We start from the raw sequence: 16922 nt of genomic DNA, 5'->3' as shown, positions 1-16922 counted from the left end.
AGTTCATTGGTGCAGCTTTGGAGCCTTGGGCTGGCCTGGATTCAGATTGTTCTGTGCCTAAGGTTTTGCCTTTAGAGTAGGTAATTTGCCTTTATATGGCCTCTCTGGTTAGAAGTGCTTAGAGCTTGCTTAGGAATGTGATGTGTGACACAAAGTAATAATTAATCATTGTGAATATTTTCAGTATTGCTCAGTCTATGTAAAAAAGCAGGATGGAAAGACCTTTCTCCTGATGTGGTATCCAATATGTTCAGGCACAACACTTGTTTAGGACTCTGTCACAAGACAGCAAAGGGACAGTTTGGAATCAGCAGATTTTTGGTCATTGTTTCTTGATAAGTGTGTCTACTGAGCCGTCTGATCTCCGTAAAGTTTGGGATCACCTGATTTATTGCTTTGTCTGAGTATCCTAAATATATGGGCTTGGGAAGACACAGGCTTCAAGGTGACATCCTTCCTGATCATCTCTGTTGATTTTTGTTTTCTATAATAGAAGTGTATTTCTGCAATGTATTATGCTGTCCCCTTCTGATCCTGCTTAGGAAATACTCCTATGTGCTACAGAGTTACAGTCTGTTTGGAAATGAGCTGCATGTGTCACTCTTAGATTTCCTTGCATAGTACCTCCCAGTCCAAACTGAGTCAAAATCACTAGTTTGCCTTGCTTTCCTCTCCTTTTAAATGGTACAGTCTCTCAGCAGTCCTGAGGTGCTTCACCCTGTGTATTGCCACTTTCCTAAAGCATACCATCCCATATTCTCTGGAAGATTTACAGGTCAGGCAGTACGAATATTATTGAGGTGGAGCTCTTCATAACCCTAGCTCTTCAGACATCTAACAGAAAATCAGAAAGAAAGAAAGGTTGTTTTTTTTTTAACTGAAGGTGTAGATTTTTTTCATTCATAACTTACTCAAGAAAAATCAATAAGCATCATTATGAGCTAAGATCAATTTAAAAGAAGCTATGGAGAAGTGGTCACAAGAAAATAAAATTCATGTAGAACATTCTGCTGAGACAGATATGTAACATAACAGGAAAAAAGTATTAAAAATGACAAATCATAACTGTCTTAAAGGTATGTAGGTAAAATCATGGAATTTCAGAGGCTAAAAATTAGAAGGTGTTCACACTGACTTAGTGGTATTATATAGCTTGTGTACTTCGGAGAGTAATTCAGCAAATGTAAATTAACAATGGCACTTTAAAATTCTTCCAAAAACTAATACCAGGAATTTCTTATTTGTATTATTAAGAGGGCAGTGTTGCAGAAAAATCTTTATCTTTTTAGTTCAATTTTTAGGTCTTAATGTATTGTATTTCCAAATACATTACTTTGCCATTCTAACATGGGGGAAATAGTGTGCAAGGAAAATGAGGCAATCTTAAAGTGGACAAGTGAGTTGGAGGCTGGTACTTTCATTTTGCAGAGGCTGTGGGTGTACCCCGACCCTAATTAAAGAATGCTATCACTGAATTCAGTGCATCCACCATTACACACAGCAGACTGAATCCCTCCCAGCAGTTGTTCTGGAGCAACCCCATCAGCTTGTTCCATTGGGGTAATGGAATGCAGAATGCACCCGAAGAAATACAAATAATTCAGTGTTACATCGGGTTAGTTTTAGTTAACTAATAAAAAAGGCTTGATGCTTTCATAGTTTTGTCATCCTGTTTTTGCAATAAATAGTCTTTAATTGTCCCATCTGAATGTAGTATTAGCAGGCAGGAGCACTTCATATAATATGACAACGCATTTTTCTCTCTTTTTGTTAATCTATAAGGTACATTGTCACAAAGCCATAATGTTGATTATTAACAGCCTCCTCTACACTGCAGAGTGGCTTCAGCAACTCTGCAAATTGGCTAGATTTGAAGCTGTTAAATATGCAGTATAGTGTGCTTCATAAAGACAGAAATGAATATGACTTGGCTCAGATCTTGTGAGAATAAATTGTAAAAACTGGACCTCTGTTTGGTTTGCATTCTGGCTTCACAGAGAACACGGACATTCCATATGATAGGCTTGGCAAGTACAAATTGTGTACTCCATTAAAAAATTGGTGTGTTCATGTAAAGTGGCATACCTGGCAGAAAGCCAGGAGCTCTGCAGAGGTCCAAGGCTCATTAACGGGGGGGGTGCTTTTTATCATTTTGTCAAAGAAACTGAGAAACATCTTAAACCCAAATATTGTGTAAATCATAAGGAATGGGGGATTTCTTTCTTCCCTGTACTCACCAGCCACACTTGTGTGTCTAGAGCTGCCTGGTGGCATTTTGAAGTCGCTGTCTGCCTGCTGGAGAGGAAAAGGCATTTCACCACCACATACTGCTCATCTCACAGCCAGGCAAATGATTATTGAGGCTGAGGGGACTGGCATCTTTTAGCTAGGCTCTCTGTTTAGCTTTTTATGGCAATGTAGATATTGCATAAAAAGTTATGACAAGAAACTTTCACCTTAGGTTTCCACCTATGCATCAAGGCATTTACAGGATGCTACTACTTCTGAAGCAAATCTGCACATATTTGCATCATTTTTCTTAAAGTGAAAGCAGATGCACAAGCCATAGAATAAAAAAACAGCTCCATAAATTTATAAATCTTCTAGAAATATATTCAGATAAGGAGATATTATGTCAAATATATTAGTGTACCTTTATAACTGTTGCAAGATTGCAGCAGTGTAACTGATTCTAGTTGAAATACCCTGAAAGCAGTATTAAGTGTTCAGTATGTCACAGTGATGAAAAGTAAAATGTCACTTTTGCAGTTCTAAAAGTTTAAGTGAGCTATTTAAAAAGAACAGTACACCTGGGATTTCAACTGGGTTTTTTTTAAACTGACAGTGAAAGAAAATTACTTTCTCAACCAGTGTCTTAATCCATAGACCAAAGAGGACTCTATAGTGTAAACATAGTAAAATAATAAGTGTTAAATTCCTATAACTTTTTGGTGTCATTTGAACTTTGCAGTAAATGCACAGATTTATGTGGTGGAGGTTTTTTTTGACCAGTAAGAAAGGGAATACTTGAGGGAAAACCTTAACTGTATGATTCAAGCTAACGCATAGCATTAAGTTTCTTATCAACAAGATGTATTAAAATGGAAAAAATGAATCAGCAAAGCCATCTTGGGAGTGGGATTATTAAATTCACAGTTTGCTGCTGCTAATTTGTTAGTAGGCTTCAGTTGTTCAACAATGCTCATACACTCATTTTGCAAAACTGATTATTAGATGAAATGCCCTCTGTCATTGCCATGGGAGAAATAGCTCTGAATCAGGGCTGTGTCACAAATGCAGTTAGCTGAATGATCTCAGCTCAATGCCATTTACCTAACAGAATTATGAAGATGATGCTGATATAATGAATAGGTTCTGCTCAGACAAATGTAGTCCCCTGGAGATAATGAAAATTTGGTGAAGAGCTCTTTGTTTTCTTTGGTTTATGTGAAGAGCTTGGACTCTAATTAAGTCAGTCCTTGCACTTCTATCAGAATTATGTTACTTCATGGTTACTTATTTTGATTTGACAAGCTTCATTTGAGGGACAGAGATTCAATTATAGAGCTCTTCAAGCTTGTTGCTTCTTGGAGGTATTCTCTCTTAAATTATGCTTCTTCAGCAGGTGTATTTTATTCACTTTGATAAGATATGTCTTAACTAGGATAGCATGGTTGTTAGAGTTAATATGGAACCGCTTTCGTGTATTCTGCAAAGATTATTGTGTTTTGTAGTCAGTATTTCATGAGCAAACTCAGGAACCAGCTATAGTCAATTCTGAAGGAACCTTCCCACCATTCTTTTTTCTTTTGATAAATCATGTTGTTCATATTCATACTTGTAATAAAATTTTCAGAACAAAAGTTTTTTCCATTTTTCATGTGCAAATGAAAATATACCAGTAGGGATCAAAGACAAATACCATATACCATATACCAGTAGGGATCAAAGACAAAAGATAATACTGAGGACTTTGTAAATAAACATTTACTTTAGGCATCTGATAACAAAACTGAATCTCTGAATGAAAAAAAAGAATGCAATATTAAGATTATGATTTTCAAAAACTAAACTGTTCCCTGATGTAAATTTCTGTTTCACCACCATATTCTTGAAACACAGCAAGAAACAAGAATGTTCTTCTGTGGTGAGTCTTTATGGATGTTCAATGACACTATGAAGTACAGAGAACTGTACCTATCAGAGTGCTAGACATTTTTCAGGGACATTTATTTGGAAAGAATTTCTTTTGAAATGTAAGGAATAGTTTTGCTTGTGCATCCAGAAATGTACATGTACATGTACATGAACAGACCAGAATGGTAAAATATTTTTGCTGTTAAAAGCATTGTGGGTTATTATGTGCCGTGAGTATATATAATAAAATAAATATTAATTCTTTTAGGGTGAAAAAGGAGATAAAGGAGAACCAGGACCAGAAGGCCTTCCTGGAACAGAGGTAAATGGAACCACAATGAAACAGTCAAGTTACAAACTTCTGGGTGGGTGGTTAAGAAATGCAATTCAGACTTCATGTAAGTAGAGTGATGGATTTAGAAATTTGGTATTCCTGTTGATAAAGTTTGCTTTATACCCTCTTCCTGTCCTTCTCCCTCTTGATCTTGATGGGGGTTATCCTGGCTTTAGGTTTTAATGCTGGATGATCTTGGCTCTCCGGGTGCAAAGCATTTCTGTTGAAGGTAGAGAGCATCTCCCAGATGGGGAATGACTGACATTAGGAGTAGAATCCAGATACAGGACTTGGAAAAAACATTCAGAAATACTTTTTTAAGCAGCTTTTCCAAAGGAATTAAAGGCTCAGCATTTAACACAAAAATACTAAGGCAGTCTAGCTGGGGCTACTGAAAATGCAGTAACACAGGCTACAAAATTATGACAACTTTTTACATCACCTGGCTTTCCATGCACACTGTAACCATAAAAATATTTTTCCTGTTTTAGGTAATTATAATTTAATGCTGGGTAAATCAGGCTATTTTTAAGTAGATGTCCTTCATGTGAGAACATGCACTATATACTAAGCTGAAACTACATTTAGGTATTTGTAGAGGTATTCTCTTGTAGCCTGTCTGTCTGTAAAGGTGAACTGTATACTTCTCTCATACATACATATATGCTGACAGCATGGAAAAAACACATCTGTGTTTCTTTCCATAGCTCTGGTGACATTTCTATGTTGGTCTTACATGATCTTCTTTACTACATGAGGTCTTGTTGCATCAGCCTTTTAGGAAGGGTAAGGTATACCAAGTATCTAATTAACTGTAGGGCATATTTAACATAATGGCACTATGAAAGTGAAAAATACTGAACATTTATATTTTTGAATATTTACTGAACTGTTGCAATGTGTCAGTAAACGGTAGATTATTATTACGGAAACTGTCATTAAAACATTAAAACTGAAGTAAAACTGCATATGGCAGTATAACATTCTATTGTTTGAAACCACACAAAATTCTCTTTTAGTAATGCTTACATAAGATGCTTTGAATTCAGTTATCACTCTGCATAGAGATATCAGTCTTTAAATTTACAGGTCTGTGTAGCATTGGCTCTTAGTTTCAATCAGTGTCTCTCTAACTTGTTCTGCAAGCAGAAATGTAACATCTGATATTTCTGCAATAATCAAGTTAATCTACTTACATTGGAGTAATCTGCAGTGCTGTATAAAAACAGCCTGAAAACACTTAAAGCTAGTGGCACTGCCTTATGGCTGGTGTTGTCTCTGCCTGGGGGAGTGAGGGTTTCCATCCTCTAAAGAACTTGAAGATGACGACTGAACATTTTTCCTTGAACAAATGGTAGAAACATATTTGAATGTATCTTAATCAAAATCAGAAAAGTAGGTGTCACAGAAAACTTTTGCTTGCTGTTGCTAACTTGTGTTTTCTTAGCTGTACAGAAAGTTCTTGCTAGAAAGAAGTAGCATGTCAGAGGGGAAGCCAGACCTGGTTTGGAGACTAGGCTGTAGTGATGAAATACCTAGAAAGTTTTAATTTCCTCTTCTCTCACTCATGCTAACTGGCTCAGTTAATCTCATTGAGAAACAGGTTTCGAGGCGGGAACTGTGAATATATCTGAGTGTTCTGCACATCTCCCAGTTTATCTCTCCAGTAATCTGAGCCAAGTTCTACAATGCTGTGTCCCAGCCTGGGCCATTATTCAAAATCCATCTGACAACATGAATGCTTGCTATAAATACTACTACTGTGGTTGCCATTGTTTTTAGTTTCCTAAGGAGTAGCTATAAATAACTTAATATATTACTAATAGAGTCCTCCTGTAGTACATGTCCATGTCTCTAAGCAGGTATTTGCTTTCATAGGTTGAAAAGCCAGTTTGATTGAATAGTATCTCTTTCATCCCTTGAGACTCTTTTAGTCACTTGACATTAAACTCAGGTGACACATTGCTGCCACTAAAATCCTGTCATTTTAAGATGTTATTTCCCTTCACCATTCTTGTGGATATTTTGTTTTACCGTTGGGTATGTGACCTGTGTGCTTTTATAACTGAGGAGTTATGAGTTGACTGGTCTAGTTGACAAGGTGGTTATCAGTGAAAGGTTGGACTTGATCTTGGAAGTCTTTTCAAACCTTAATGATTCTGTGATTCTGTAATAATGCTGTCCACTGTAACAAATGAAGCTTCATAGAGACACTATCTGAAAAAACATATAAAAACACCAATAGCCTGTGCAGAATAAGGATAAATTTGCAATATAAATATCCATGAAACTATCTGTGGAATATGTTCTCTGTTATATCCATATGTCTGCCTGTTTATCTGAAGTGAAAAGATCTTTATCACAGAAACTTTTAGACTTTTTTTGAGTCATGTTGTTTCCTTGATCACTGGTGCAGGTAGGAATGAATGCCATGGGATACTGCCAATTACTATTTTCTGACATAAACTAAATCCTTCAGCAAAAGTAAGTCAAAACAGCAAGTTTTATCATATCTGTCAGCATGTGTCATGCATAGCTGGTAGAGGAATAGTGTCTTTCTTGTAAGTGGGGGAAAGAAAAGTTAAATCTAAAATTAAAATCTAGTGTATATATTAAAGCAAGTGTTTAACTGATTATTTTTATTTCTCTTGCTGGGGGAGGTAATACCATAAGTGACTTTTCTAAAACTTTCCTACATAAAATTTAATTCTTTACATACCTGATGTCAAAAGATGAACCTCTTAAGTTCAGTAAGCAATAAAAGAATCCCAGGTTTTCAATGGAAAGATGGAAAACGTTTTTTTAATTTTTTTATGCTTATTGGAAAAGGTAATCAGAAGTATGATCATTTTTAAAGGGATCCTGCATCTTATTGTAATAGCAATCTTTGTTTACCTCACACCCTCAGGACCTGTCTGTTTAATCTTGAGCTCTCTTAGTATTAGCATTGTAAGGAAATACTTGAATAGGAAGAGAATAATCCTATTGTTTGAAAAAGTGAAGTTGGTGATGATTTTTGTTTATATCTAGAATCTGAGAATTCTGTTAGGAACAAAAGTATTAGAAGATAGTAGATTTAATTTAGGGTCTAGGGTCCAGTGAATTCTAGTAATATATCACTTTAAAGTTTTGGAATTCGATTAATGAGAAAAGAGCAGTGTCAGTATTTTAAAGTGCCTGAGACATAAACTGAAAAAAATGTATGTTGTTTGGAGCTATGAAAACACTTTGCTAAATTAGAAAAGTTATCCCAGCATATCCAGGTTGGCATTTTACACCTGACTTTGAACATGTTATTAACTTAGATTTTAAGGCTGCTCTGTGCAGGAAATGTAGTACTGCTCTTAGTGGTTAGAGTATTCCCAAGCTCTGTTACTCAATAGAGATAACTGATCTGATCTGTAATAATGGGGTTGCACATTGTTGTTAAATTGTTGGGTTATGTACTGTATTTCCAGTACATTAGATTATATGTATTGTTCTAGGAGATTTCCCCCTGATGTGACATGGAACAAGATTACTCTAATGAAGGCCACAGGATTGCAAATAACAAATTATGTTTTCCCCAAAAGGTATCTTTTAGAGTTGAAAACCTGTTCTCCTGAATATATGATTGCAGTCTGACTGCATTTTCCATTGCCACATGTGTGCAGCACAGTTTATGCTGTACAAATAGGTGCAATTCCAGTAGGCAACATTTGGCTCCTGCAAGGAGCTGCTGGAGTCTTCTGGTTGGTGTCCAGCTCATCTTTGCAATTTTTCATTGAGAAGAGTACCTGGTGTCAGCTGGTGGTACATTTTACCTGATTTATCAGTTTTGCATTCATTCCACCAGAAGAAGTACCATTGTCATCCCCTCCAAACAAAAACACTGCCTCTACTTTAATCTTTCCCTCATTGACCCCAACTCACACCCTTACAGATATTTGGGATATACTTGTCCCAGTAATTTCTCTGTTGGTTGGAAATTGCATTACAGTTATTAGTCTTATTTTATATACGTATATAGAACATTTCTCTTTTTTGCTATTTCCAGTATTTTTATCTTGTTAGCTTTGAATTGGCCTTGTATATACATATTCTAATGCTTGCTTTACATTTTTGTTTCCTCCTTCATAAAGGAGCCATAATGTAAATTTATCATGACCTGTAAAAAGACCAAGCTGTAGTCCTTTTAGAGGACAAAACATTTCAGCTGAAGACTGTTCATGAACTCATAAATGTATATTATTATATCGGTCCCAAAAAGCTAGAATTAGACTGAGATAGAATTCAATACCCAATTAATTTATTCTCTGTTATAGGAGGAATTTTTAATCTGTTTCTGAATTTCTGGCAAATCTGGTAACAGACTCCTTAGATCAATAGAAATTTGTTTGTTTTTAAAACTGACCTTATTCTCCTAAAACATTGCAGAAAATCAGCTTTTCTAACTTAAGGCTTGATCTAAAATCATTCAAATTGAATGTGTTTAGATAACCACATTCATTTTACTGAAGCATCCTGTTCTGGCCTCTGCCAGAGACAGGATACCCTACTGTACTGTGTTAAAGCAGCTACAGATTTGACTTGGCGCAGGAATTCTTTCTTCTTATGGCATTTCAGAGACAGTGAGCCAGCAGCTAAACCTCTCAGCAGCTTCCAAAGGCTGACTGTAGGGAAGAATAGGCATGGTACATTCCCAGATGTGTTTTTTGCAAGCATTCACTATGTCTGGAACTTACTAAGTCTATAATATTTTTAAATGCATATATAATGTCTAGGCAAACCAGAAATACTTATAATGGGCCTATAACATTGGGTCCTTTAAAATCCTCCTTCAAACACTGTAAGGTTTCCTGTAAAACATGTAGTTTCCCCTTGTCCTTCTTATTTGAGCTCGATTGTATTTATTTGAGGTCATCATCTCTGCAGTAGCTGTCAGACTGCACACCTCACTAAGGTGCTCTTGCAGAAACACTGCTAAAAGCTTTAAACACAGCAATTAGGAAAAAATAAGGTTCATAGTTTGAAAGTGCATGGTTCAGGCTCAGCATCTTTCATCTGCAGTTGCATTTTCTATTCAGTAGAGACACACAGATATATGTCACCATCTGTGAGTTGCAGATTTTTTTTTAGCCTTATCTTTTATCTTCTGTAAACATACAGCCTAAGAGCTAATTCCTAAACTCATAACTATTGTTCCACGGCTGGTTTGCTAGTATTGATTTTGAATCAAATCCATACAGTTTGCATACCTGAAAAATCCCTTAAATGGCTTTAAGTATATGGATTGGTTGTGTTTTATGCATTCTTTTAGAAGGAGGTTGAAAGTAAAATGTAGCAAATGGAGACAATATTAAAGCTATGTCATAAATATGCAGATTGTAAAAAGAAAGCAATTTTTTGGCTTGGGTTTTGAATCCATCTGCCTATTACATTTTTTAAGTTCAAACAGCAAAACTACTTCTGATTTAACTATTACATATTTGGCAAGCTTAATAAAGAACAAATCAAAGCTAAATCAGGGGTATTTACAACAACCACAAATTTAATCCAAAGTGGGTACTTAAATGCTCATATAGTTCTAAATGATGTTCCTTCCAGATGGTGAATTAATGTAATTTTAGCAGGAAGTGAAGTTGCACAAATACGCAGTATTTAGAACACTCATTGATTTCATGTTTCTGTACCCACCAAGGCACAGATGTTAGTTACCATTTTTGTGCCAGTTGTCTCTATCTTCCTAATAATTGCAAACTGAGGAAGAGAGTTTGCAAGGACAAAAAGGGAGCTGGGAAGAACTTTAGTTTGGAAACCCTAATTCAGATGTAAATTAATTTTTTCTACCCTTGACCTATTTAACCTCCAGAATAATAAAGATCGTGGTCTACTTGTGGAGCATCATATTCTGATTGGGGCTTGTATTGCCTCCATTGTCGCCACTTCATTTCTAAGTAAAATCTTTGAACTTGTAGAAGTGTCTCTGACTTTCAATATACACAGTCTCTCATGCCACTAAAGCAGTGGTCAGAGGGAAGGCACAAGACAAATCTCTTGGCTTAAGTAAAAATGAATTCCTGGTAGCTTGGTCCAGCACGATAATTAAGTTCATTCATTGCTGTAGAATGGCTTGAATTTGCTGGGCCTATTTTGAAATCCCTCATTTTTCCATTTGTTTTGCAGCAAGAAGAAGACCACAAAGATTGTGTGCTGGGTACTAAAGATATTTTGTGGGGATTTTTTGGGTGCTTCTGGTGAGAACTTCTTAGTGGAAGAGTTGTATAGGAGATATTGTATAGGTGTAAGTAGGAAACAGTTTACAATGAAAATGGTAAACACTGGAAAAGGTTTCTCAGAGGGGCTGTAGGTGTCCCATCCCTGGAAACATTAATGAATGGGTTGGGTAGGGCTCTGAGCAACCTGATCCAGTTGCCAATGTCCCTGTTTGCTGCCTGGGAAATTGAACCAGATAATCTGAGGAGTCCCTCCCAGCCCAAACCACTCTGATCCTGGGAGTGTGAAATGGCTGTGTATGCAAGGTGTAAGGCAGGGCAGTACTAATTGCTTGTCTCTTGAAGGCAGAACTAAAGAAGGAGGTATGAAGGAAATAAATTCTTTCTCTAATTGCCTTTGTGAACACTGGTGAAAATGAGAGTGTTGGAAGATGTGCAGCAGCTCTGAGTTGTACCTTGCTGGAGCTCATCAGTTCAGCACTGCTACTTGAAACATAAAATCTGCAGTTCTCTGTCAACCTCTGCCTCTTTCCCAATTTTAGCAGAGTTCAAGTGAATGTACTAGCACCGTCTCTGATAGTCTATTTTATCTTTTTTGGCCATGCAAGACTGCAAAAGAACTTTGCATTTCTTCTCACTACTTACCAAAATGGGGCACAACAAAGCAGATTGGCTTTGTATGTTTAATTACGTATTGAAGACACATGTGGTCTCTGATAGATGTGTGTCTGTTCACAAAATAATGAAAATAAAGAATTTCGAGATAGCACTACCAGCGTGATAGAATTTTAAGGCCTATTTGTTTAGTGTATGCTACTTCACAGTGCTACAGGATTTTGTCCCAGAATTTTTCACAGATGACAACAAATATGCATTTCTCTTTTTGCCCAGGGACTGAAAGGTGACCCTGGTAGTCCTGGTGTGGCTGGTCCAAAAGGAGAAAAGGTACCTTTTTTAATCTATTAAGTTGTATGTATATGTGAGTGTGCATGATATTCTTCAGTTTTGCACATGTTGCCATAACTATGTGTGGCAAACACCCACTGCTGCCATTTGTGCAACTTAAGGGTTAAAGAATATGAGTACAGGCTAACTGTACGAGCAAAAGACAAGTACCCTTTATCACAATGAATTTTAAAAGGAGCTCTGATCAGGAGCCTAAATTTGGTGTCCTGAATTGCTCTCTGGCTGCACTAATTTGCTCCCATGAACTAAACCTGAAGGTCTCAGATGTGATTTGTACCTCAGTGACCTAATTCTGTGAATATTCACACAGTCAGATTTCTTTACATATGTGAGCTGTCACACTGGCTTCAGCAGCCACCTTGTACATGTAAGCTGCAGCTTGTAACTTGACACATGGAAATGTGTTTTGAAGGATTGCTTTTTTTTAAGCTGTGATTCATTTATGCAGAGGCCTGGCACTTTTTTCCCTTTAACCTGTGGTGAACTGTGTAGATCTCTGCCATTACTGGAGAAGAATATCACTTTACTCACATATTTTCATACTCAATATGTTTGATGATTGTACTGAAATAATTTCTGCAATGCTGCATATTCTCTAAAAGGTCTAGAGATTAAATATGTATAACTAAAGAGATTGTTGATTTACTTCCTCTCCTGTTTTAACCAGGGAGATGCAGGACCTCCAGGACCAGCTGCCTTGAGTGTGAGTACATGTAAAGAAAAACAGCCAAAAGAAAATCCCTGAGAAGTGCTGCATGTTTTTCACTAATTTACAATGTGAATACTACCACAAATAAGTCTAAAAGTCCCTTTCTTCATAGTGCGTCTGCATTTTCTTTATGACTTTTGTAGGGAATTCTGTAAATATGAAAAAAATAAGCAGGTTTAAAACATCTTGTTTCCTCCCAAATGCTAACAAGGATATTATCTTGTTTATTCCATGTATAAATAGTATAGACTTGAGTGAAGAAATTTCCTTGTTATTTTAAGGAAAAGCATTTTTCAGTAGAAGGTTGCAAAAATGATCAATGCTTTTAGGGTATTGTATTCTGGCTAGACACTGCTGTATGGATGGTGGAAATTTTCTTGATTTCCTTGCAATCCAGGCCCCAAGCATGTACAAAGCCTGAAGGAAAGTGTTCCCAAAATTCTGCAGGACGTATCTTGTTTGCTTCATAAAAGTAATAAATCCTATCTGAATTCTGTGAATTCTAGTGGTTTCCCTCATGAGCTGAGATGAAAAGCCCTTCCATTCTGAACAGTCTATTTGGCAAAACCAATTCCAAATGGAGCAAAAGAGTGTGGCAAAAATGGAAAAAGAAAGAAGATGACAAGAGGTTCCAAATTCCCAGGCTGTAGTTTCACAACATGAGTAGCTCTTCTCCCAGACTCAGTGTTATGAGCCACATCTATACTGTTCATATTACCCATGTAGTCCTAAATAAACTTCAAAAGAACTGTCATTCATAGTGTAAATAGTTTATACATGGTCTTTTCCCTCCCTTAATTTCCCACACTGTAGCAGCAGGACCTCCATTAGAGCTTACAAACATTGAAGGATCTAACAGAGACCCATATGATAAAAATAAATTCTACTCTTTAGGTGTCAAAATTAAGTTGCTGTGTTTTAGACTACTTGTTTTTTGGATTATGAATTATAATATCCTGTATCTCTATTTCCTGGGAAGAAGTTAGTGTTTTGTCCCAAGATCAGGGACTCTTTGCTGCAGTTCATGTCTTACTGGAGGCAAACAGGTCCATTTATGTCCTTTAGTTCTTGAATATACAAACTGTGTGCTGGAAGAGTTAATATATTATTAAAATATTACTAGTAACCTGGAATTTTACTGTAGTAGATGCATTGGAGTATGTCTTGCTTTAGATAGATTCTTACAGGCCTTGAAGGGATCATAAGAATAGGAATCAGACACATCTGAAGATAAGACAGGGAAAAAAACCTGAGGATATCTATTTTGTGTGTGCTCTAACACCACAGAACAGTCTTTTTGAGAATTTTTTTTATGTAACTGATTGAAAAATTAGTACATCTGTTCTGATAGAAGTACCTGGATATGTTAAATCTCTTCTTTTTAGTGTTCATTGTCTTAAATGGCAGTTGTGGTCACTTAGCTTTCCTAAGAATCATACTCAGAGGTCAGTAGTATGATAGCAAGAATCGGAGAATATGCTGAGTTATAAGGGACCCACAAATTGGAAGGGATCACCAAGTCCAACTCCTTGCCCTGCACAGGCCCATCCCCAAGAGTCACACCACACACCTGAGAGCATTGTCCAAATGCTTCTTGAACTTTATCGGGCTGGTGCTGTCCCCACTTCCTTGTGGAGCCCGTTCCAGTGCTCGATCACCCTCTGGGTGAAGAATCTTTTCCTGATACCCAAACTAAACCTCCCCTGACACTGCTTCAGGCCATTCCCTTGGATCCTGTCACTGTCGCCACAGAGCAGAGATCAGTACCTGCCCCACCTCTTCCCCTCACAAGGAAGCTGTAGCTGCAGTGAGGCCTCCCCTCAGTCTCCTCCAGGCTGAACAGACCCAGTGCCCTCAGCTGCTCTTCCCTGCATGGCCCTTCTTTTTCCTTGTGGCCCTCATTTGGACACTTTCTAGGAGCTTTATATCTTTCTTATATTGTGGTGCCCAAAACTGCCCAAAATATTCACAGTGAGGCTGTCCTAGTGCAGAGCAGAGTGGGACAATCCTCTCCCTTCCCCAGCTGGCCATGCTGTGCCTGATGCCCCCAGAACAGTTTTATCCCTCCTGGCTGCCAGGGCACACTGCTTTCAGGTTGACTGGACTTACTCCTTCTGTACCTGAAGTGATCCAATTTCATAAAATGGGATGTCAAAGAATTGCATTTCTTTGATTACAAAATGCTTTGCAAATGTTTCAGTTCATTGATTCCAGCACAGCAAGGTGTCTTTGTGTTGGTACATTTACTGATGGTTGCCTTTACACTTTTAAAAAGAAAATATTTAAATTTTAGGAAAGCAGACGCAGTCTTCAGAGGGATGTTAGTAAGTGATGTAGACAAGAGTGAGTGTGAATGGGTTTAGCAGTTTGAAGACAGATTACAGCAGAGTGGGAGTGCACAGCCCAGCAGGAAGGCTTTCTCTCTCGGCCACTGTAAATCGTTGTGTGTTTCTCTTGGCAAGAGCTAAAAGAAGATTAATTACATGAGTGATGGTGGCTAAGGGAAAATTCCGTTTTCAGAGCGGTTTTATTTGTGTGGCTGTGATTCTTACAATATATAATCATGAAAGGAAGATGTCATATCTTGCTGTGAATAAATAGTAGGTCAGATAATATCACAGTTCATATGTCACTTAATGAGAACTTACTATGTCAGAACCATTCATGCTGTTATAGCCAAAATATGATGTAAGTGTTTCAATTATGAGTCCTGTTAAAGTTTTAAAATGTTCCATTCATTTGGGATGAAGGCATAATGTCATAAATTTATCCCCTGCTTCCAGTAATTTGTATTTTTTTCTAATGTGAAAATTATTTATTTTTATCTGAAAGATAAATGAATTATGTTGGGGGGCAGGGAGAGAAGAGAAGTGAAAATGATGACACACTGTAAGAACTAAGTCCTAAGTATGACTTTTGGGCAGGGAGGAAGGGAATATTAAAAGGGACCAGCTTTTGCTCAAACTAGACAACTGAGCCTGGGTCATTGACCTTCTGCCCCAGTGCCATTGCATACAGAGACAGGTGGTAAATGATGGCATCATACAGAGCTCTACTGCCCTGTGTGGCTTTTCCATTCTTGTGTATTTCCATAGAAATCATACCTCAGTGGAGTAAGCTGTATGAGGTCTATCATAAATTCTATTTCAGTATAAACTAGACCATCAGTAGTGTTGTTCAGGGTCAGAATGTTCTCCCCATACGCAGACCTGTTCCATGCTTCTATCCTTAGCACAGGGAGTGTGAAAGTAACAAAAAACTGAGTCTGCTTCACTGCAGCAGCTGGTTGGTCCAGGGAGAATTGCCTGTAGGTAATCTATACAAGTATGTAACAGCATGCAGTAGAAATTCTTGGGTTTGGTTTCGGTTTTTTTTTCTGTCTGTGCTACTGGCACCTGTAAAAGTCTAAAAGATGTCAGTGGCTCTGTGTCTAAAAGCGTTTGTGCAACCCTTATGAGTAGGAAATCCCACACAGCTCAGAAGCATGAGCAACATAGGAACATGAGAAAATAGAGAAGAGAATGAAGGGATTGGTACCTCGAGGGAAAAAATAAATTTTTAAGTGTTCAACTGACAGATATAGCCATTATAGTATGGAATGAGGGAAACTTCAAGGCAGTATGTATGGCAGAATTCATAAATACCCAACAGCTGTAGCAACCTATTAGATAGATGAGCATATGCCAAACTGCAAAATAGGCAAGACAATAGCACTGCTTTTTAAGATGCAAAAATTATTTTATGAGTTTGAAATTGAAATTTCATAGCTCAGAAAGTGCATCTGAAAAATAAAGTAGAGCTCTGGATCTTCCTGTTTGATGTGAGTTAACAGAAAATTTCACACTGTAATCCTAACAACATTAACATTTAACAAAACTTCTCACTTGTAGCAATAGCACAGAATTCAGAAAGAGATGGGATTAGAATTCCATGTATATCTGTGCATTTATTTAAAGTAGATACACAAGTCTTGTTAATACAATTTCATCAATCATGCATGATGAATTAGAGAAAAGAAACAGCATTGTAATGTAAAATATGCTAATCTGTAAGAAGAAATATGTGCTAAATTTTATAGAATTTCCATAGAACCCTACTGAAATTAGCAATTTCAATAGTTCTAAGTATATTTGTTTGACTCGGGCATTATTCATACAAATACATTTTTTGTACATTTGACATATATATGTGTGTATTTCAGCCCTTTTATTAAGGGCGTAAAGTTTTCCTGTGTTTCTGTAAGTCAGTTAACACTCCCCAAGTCCAGATATATGTATGTATTTTTCTTCTCATTTTTGGTGGTAGTTTTATGGGGGTAGTTCAAAATCATGATTGATTCTCAGCCTTTTTTTATGCTGTCTCTAATTTCTCCGCTATGTTCTGAATTGCTCTGTAAGTAGTAGACGTTTCTTTTCTTTAGTACTTTTCAGGTACTTTTATGAATAAATGCTGTGATTAAATTTTGAACTTTTCTCCTTTATTATGTCAAGTTTATGAAGCAATATGGGAGATGCTTAAAGCTTAAGTTCCCTGATAAATTGCACTGTAGCTGGTGAACCTT

The 16922-nt window shown here is 37.0% G+C and overlaps 1 protein-coding gene across 1 annotated transcript in view; it reads left to right on the top strand.

The window, feature by feature from the left end:
* COL19A1 (collagen type XIX alpha 1 chain) overlaps positions 1-16922 on the top strand; it is a 170211-nt gene that overhangs the window by 81234 nt on the left and 72055 nt on the right. The window contains exons 11-13 of the mRNA XM_031057604.1: positions 4406-4459; positions 11578-11631; positions 12320-12355. Coding sequence (XP_030913464.1) covers positions 4406-4459; positions 11578-11631; positions 12320-12355 — 144 coding nt within the window. The remainder of the gene's footprint in view (positions 1-4405; positions 4460-11577; positions 11632-12319; positions 12356-16922) is intronic.

This window comes from Geospiza fortis, unplaced genomic scaffold (genome assembly GCF_000277835.1).
Source record: "Geospiza fortis unplaced genomic scaffold, GeoFor_1.0 scaffold264, whole genome shotgun sequence".
In the NCBI taxonomy this organism is placed as follows: Eukaryota; Metazoa; Chordata; class Aves; order Passeriformes; family Thraupidae; genus Geospiza; species Geospiza fortis.
This window is presented reverse-complemented; position numbering and strand designations above follow the sequence as displayed.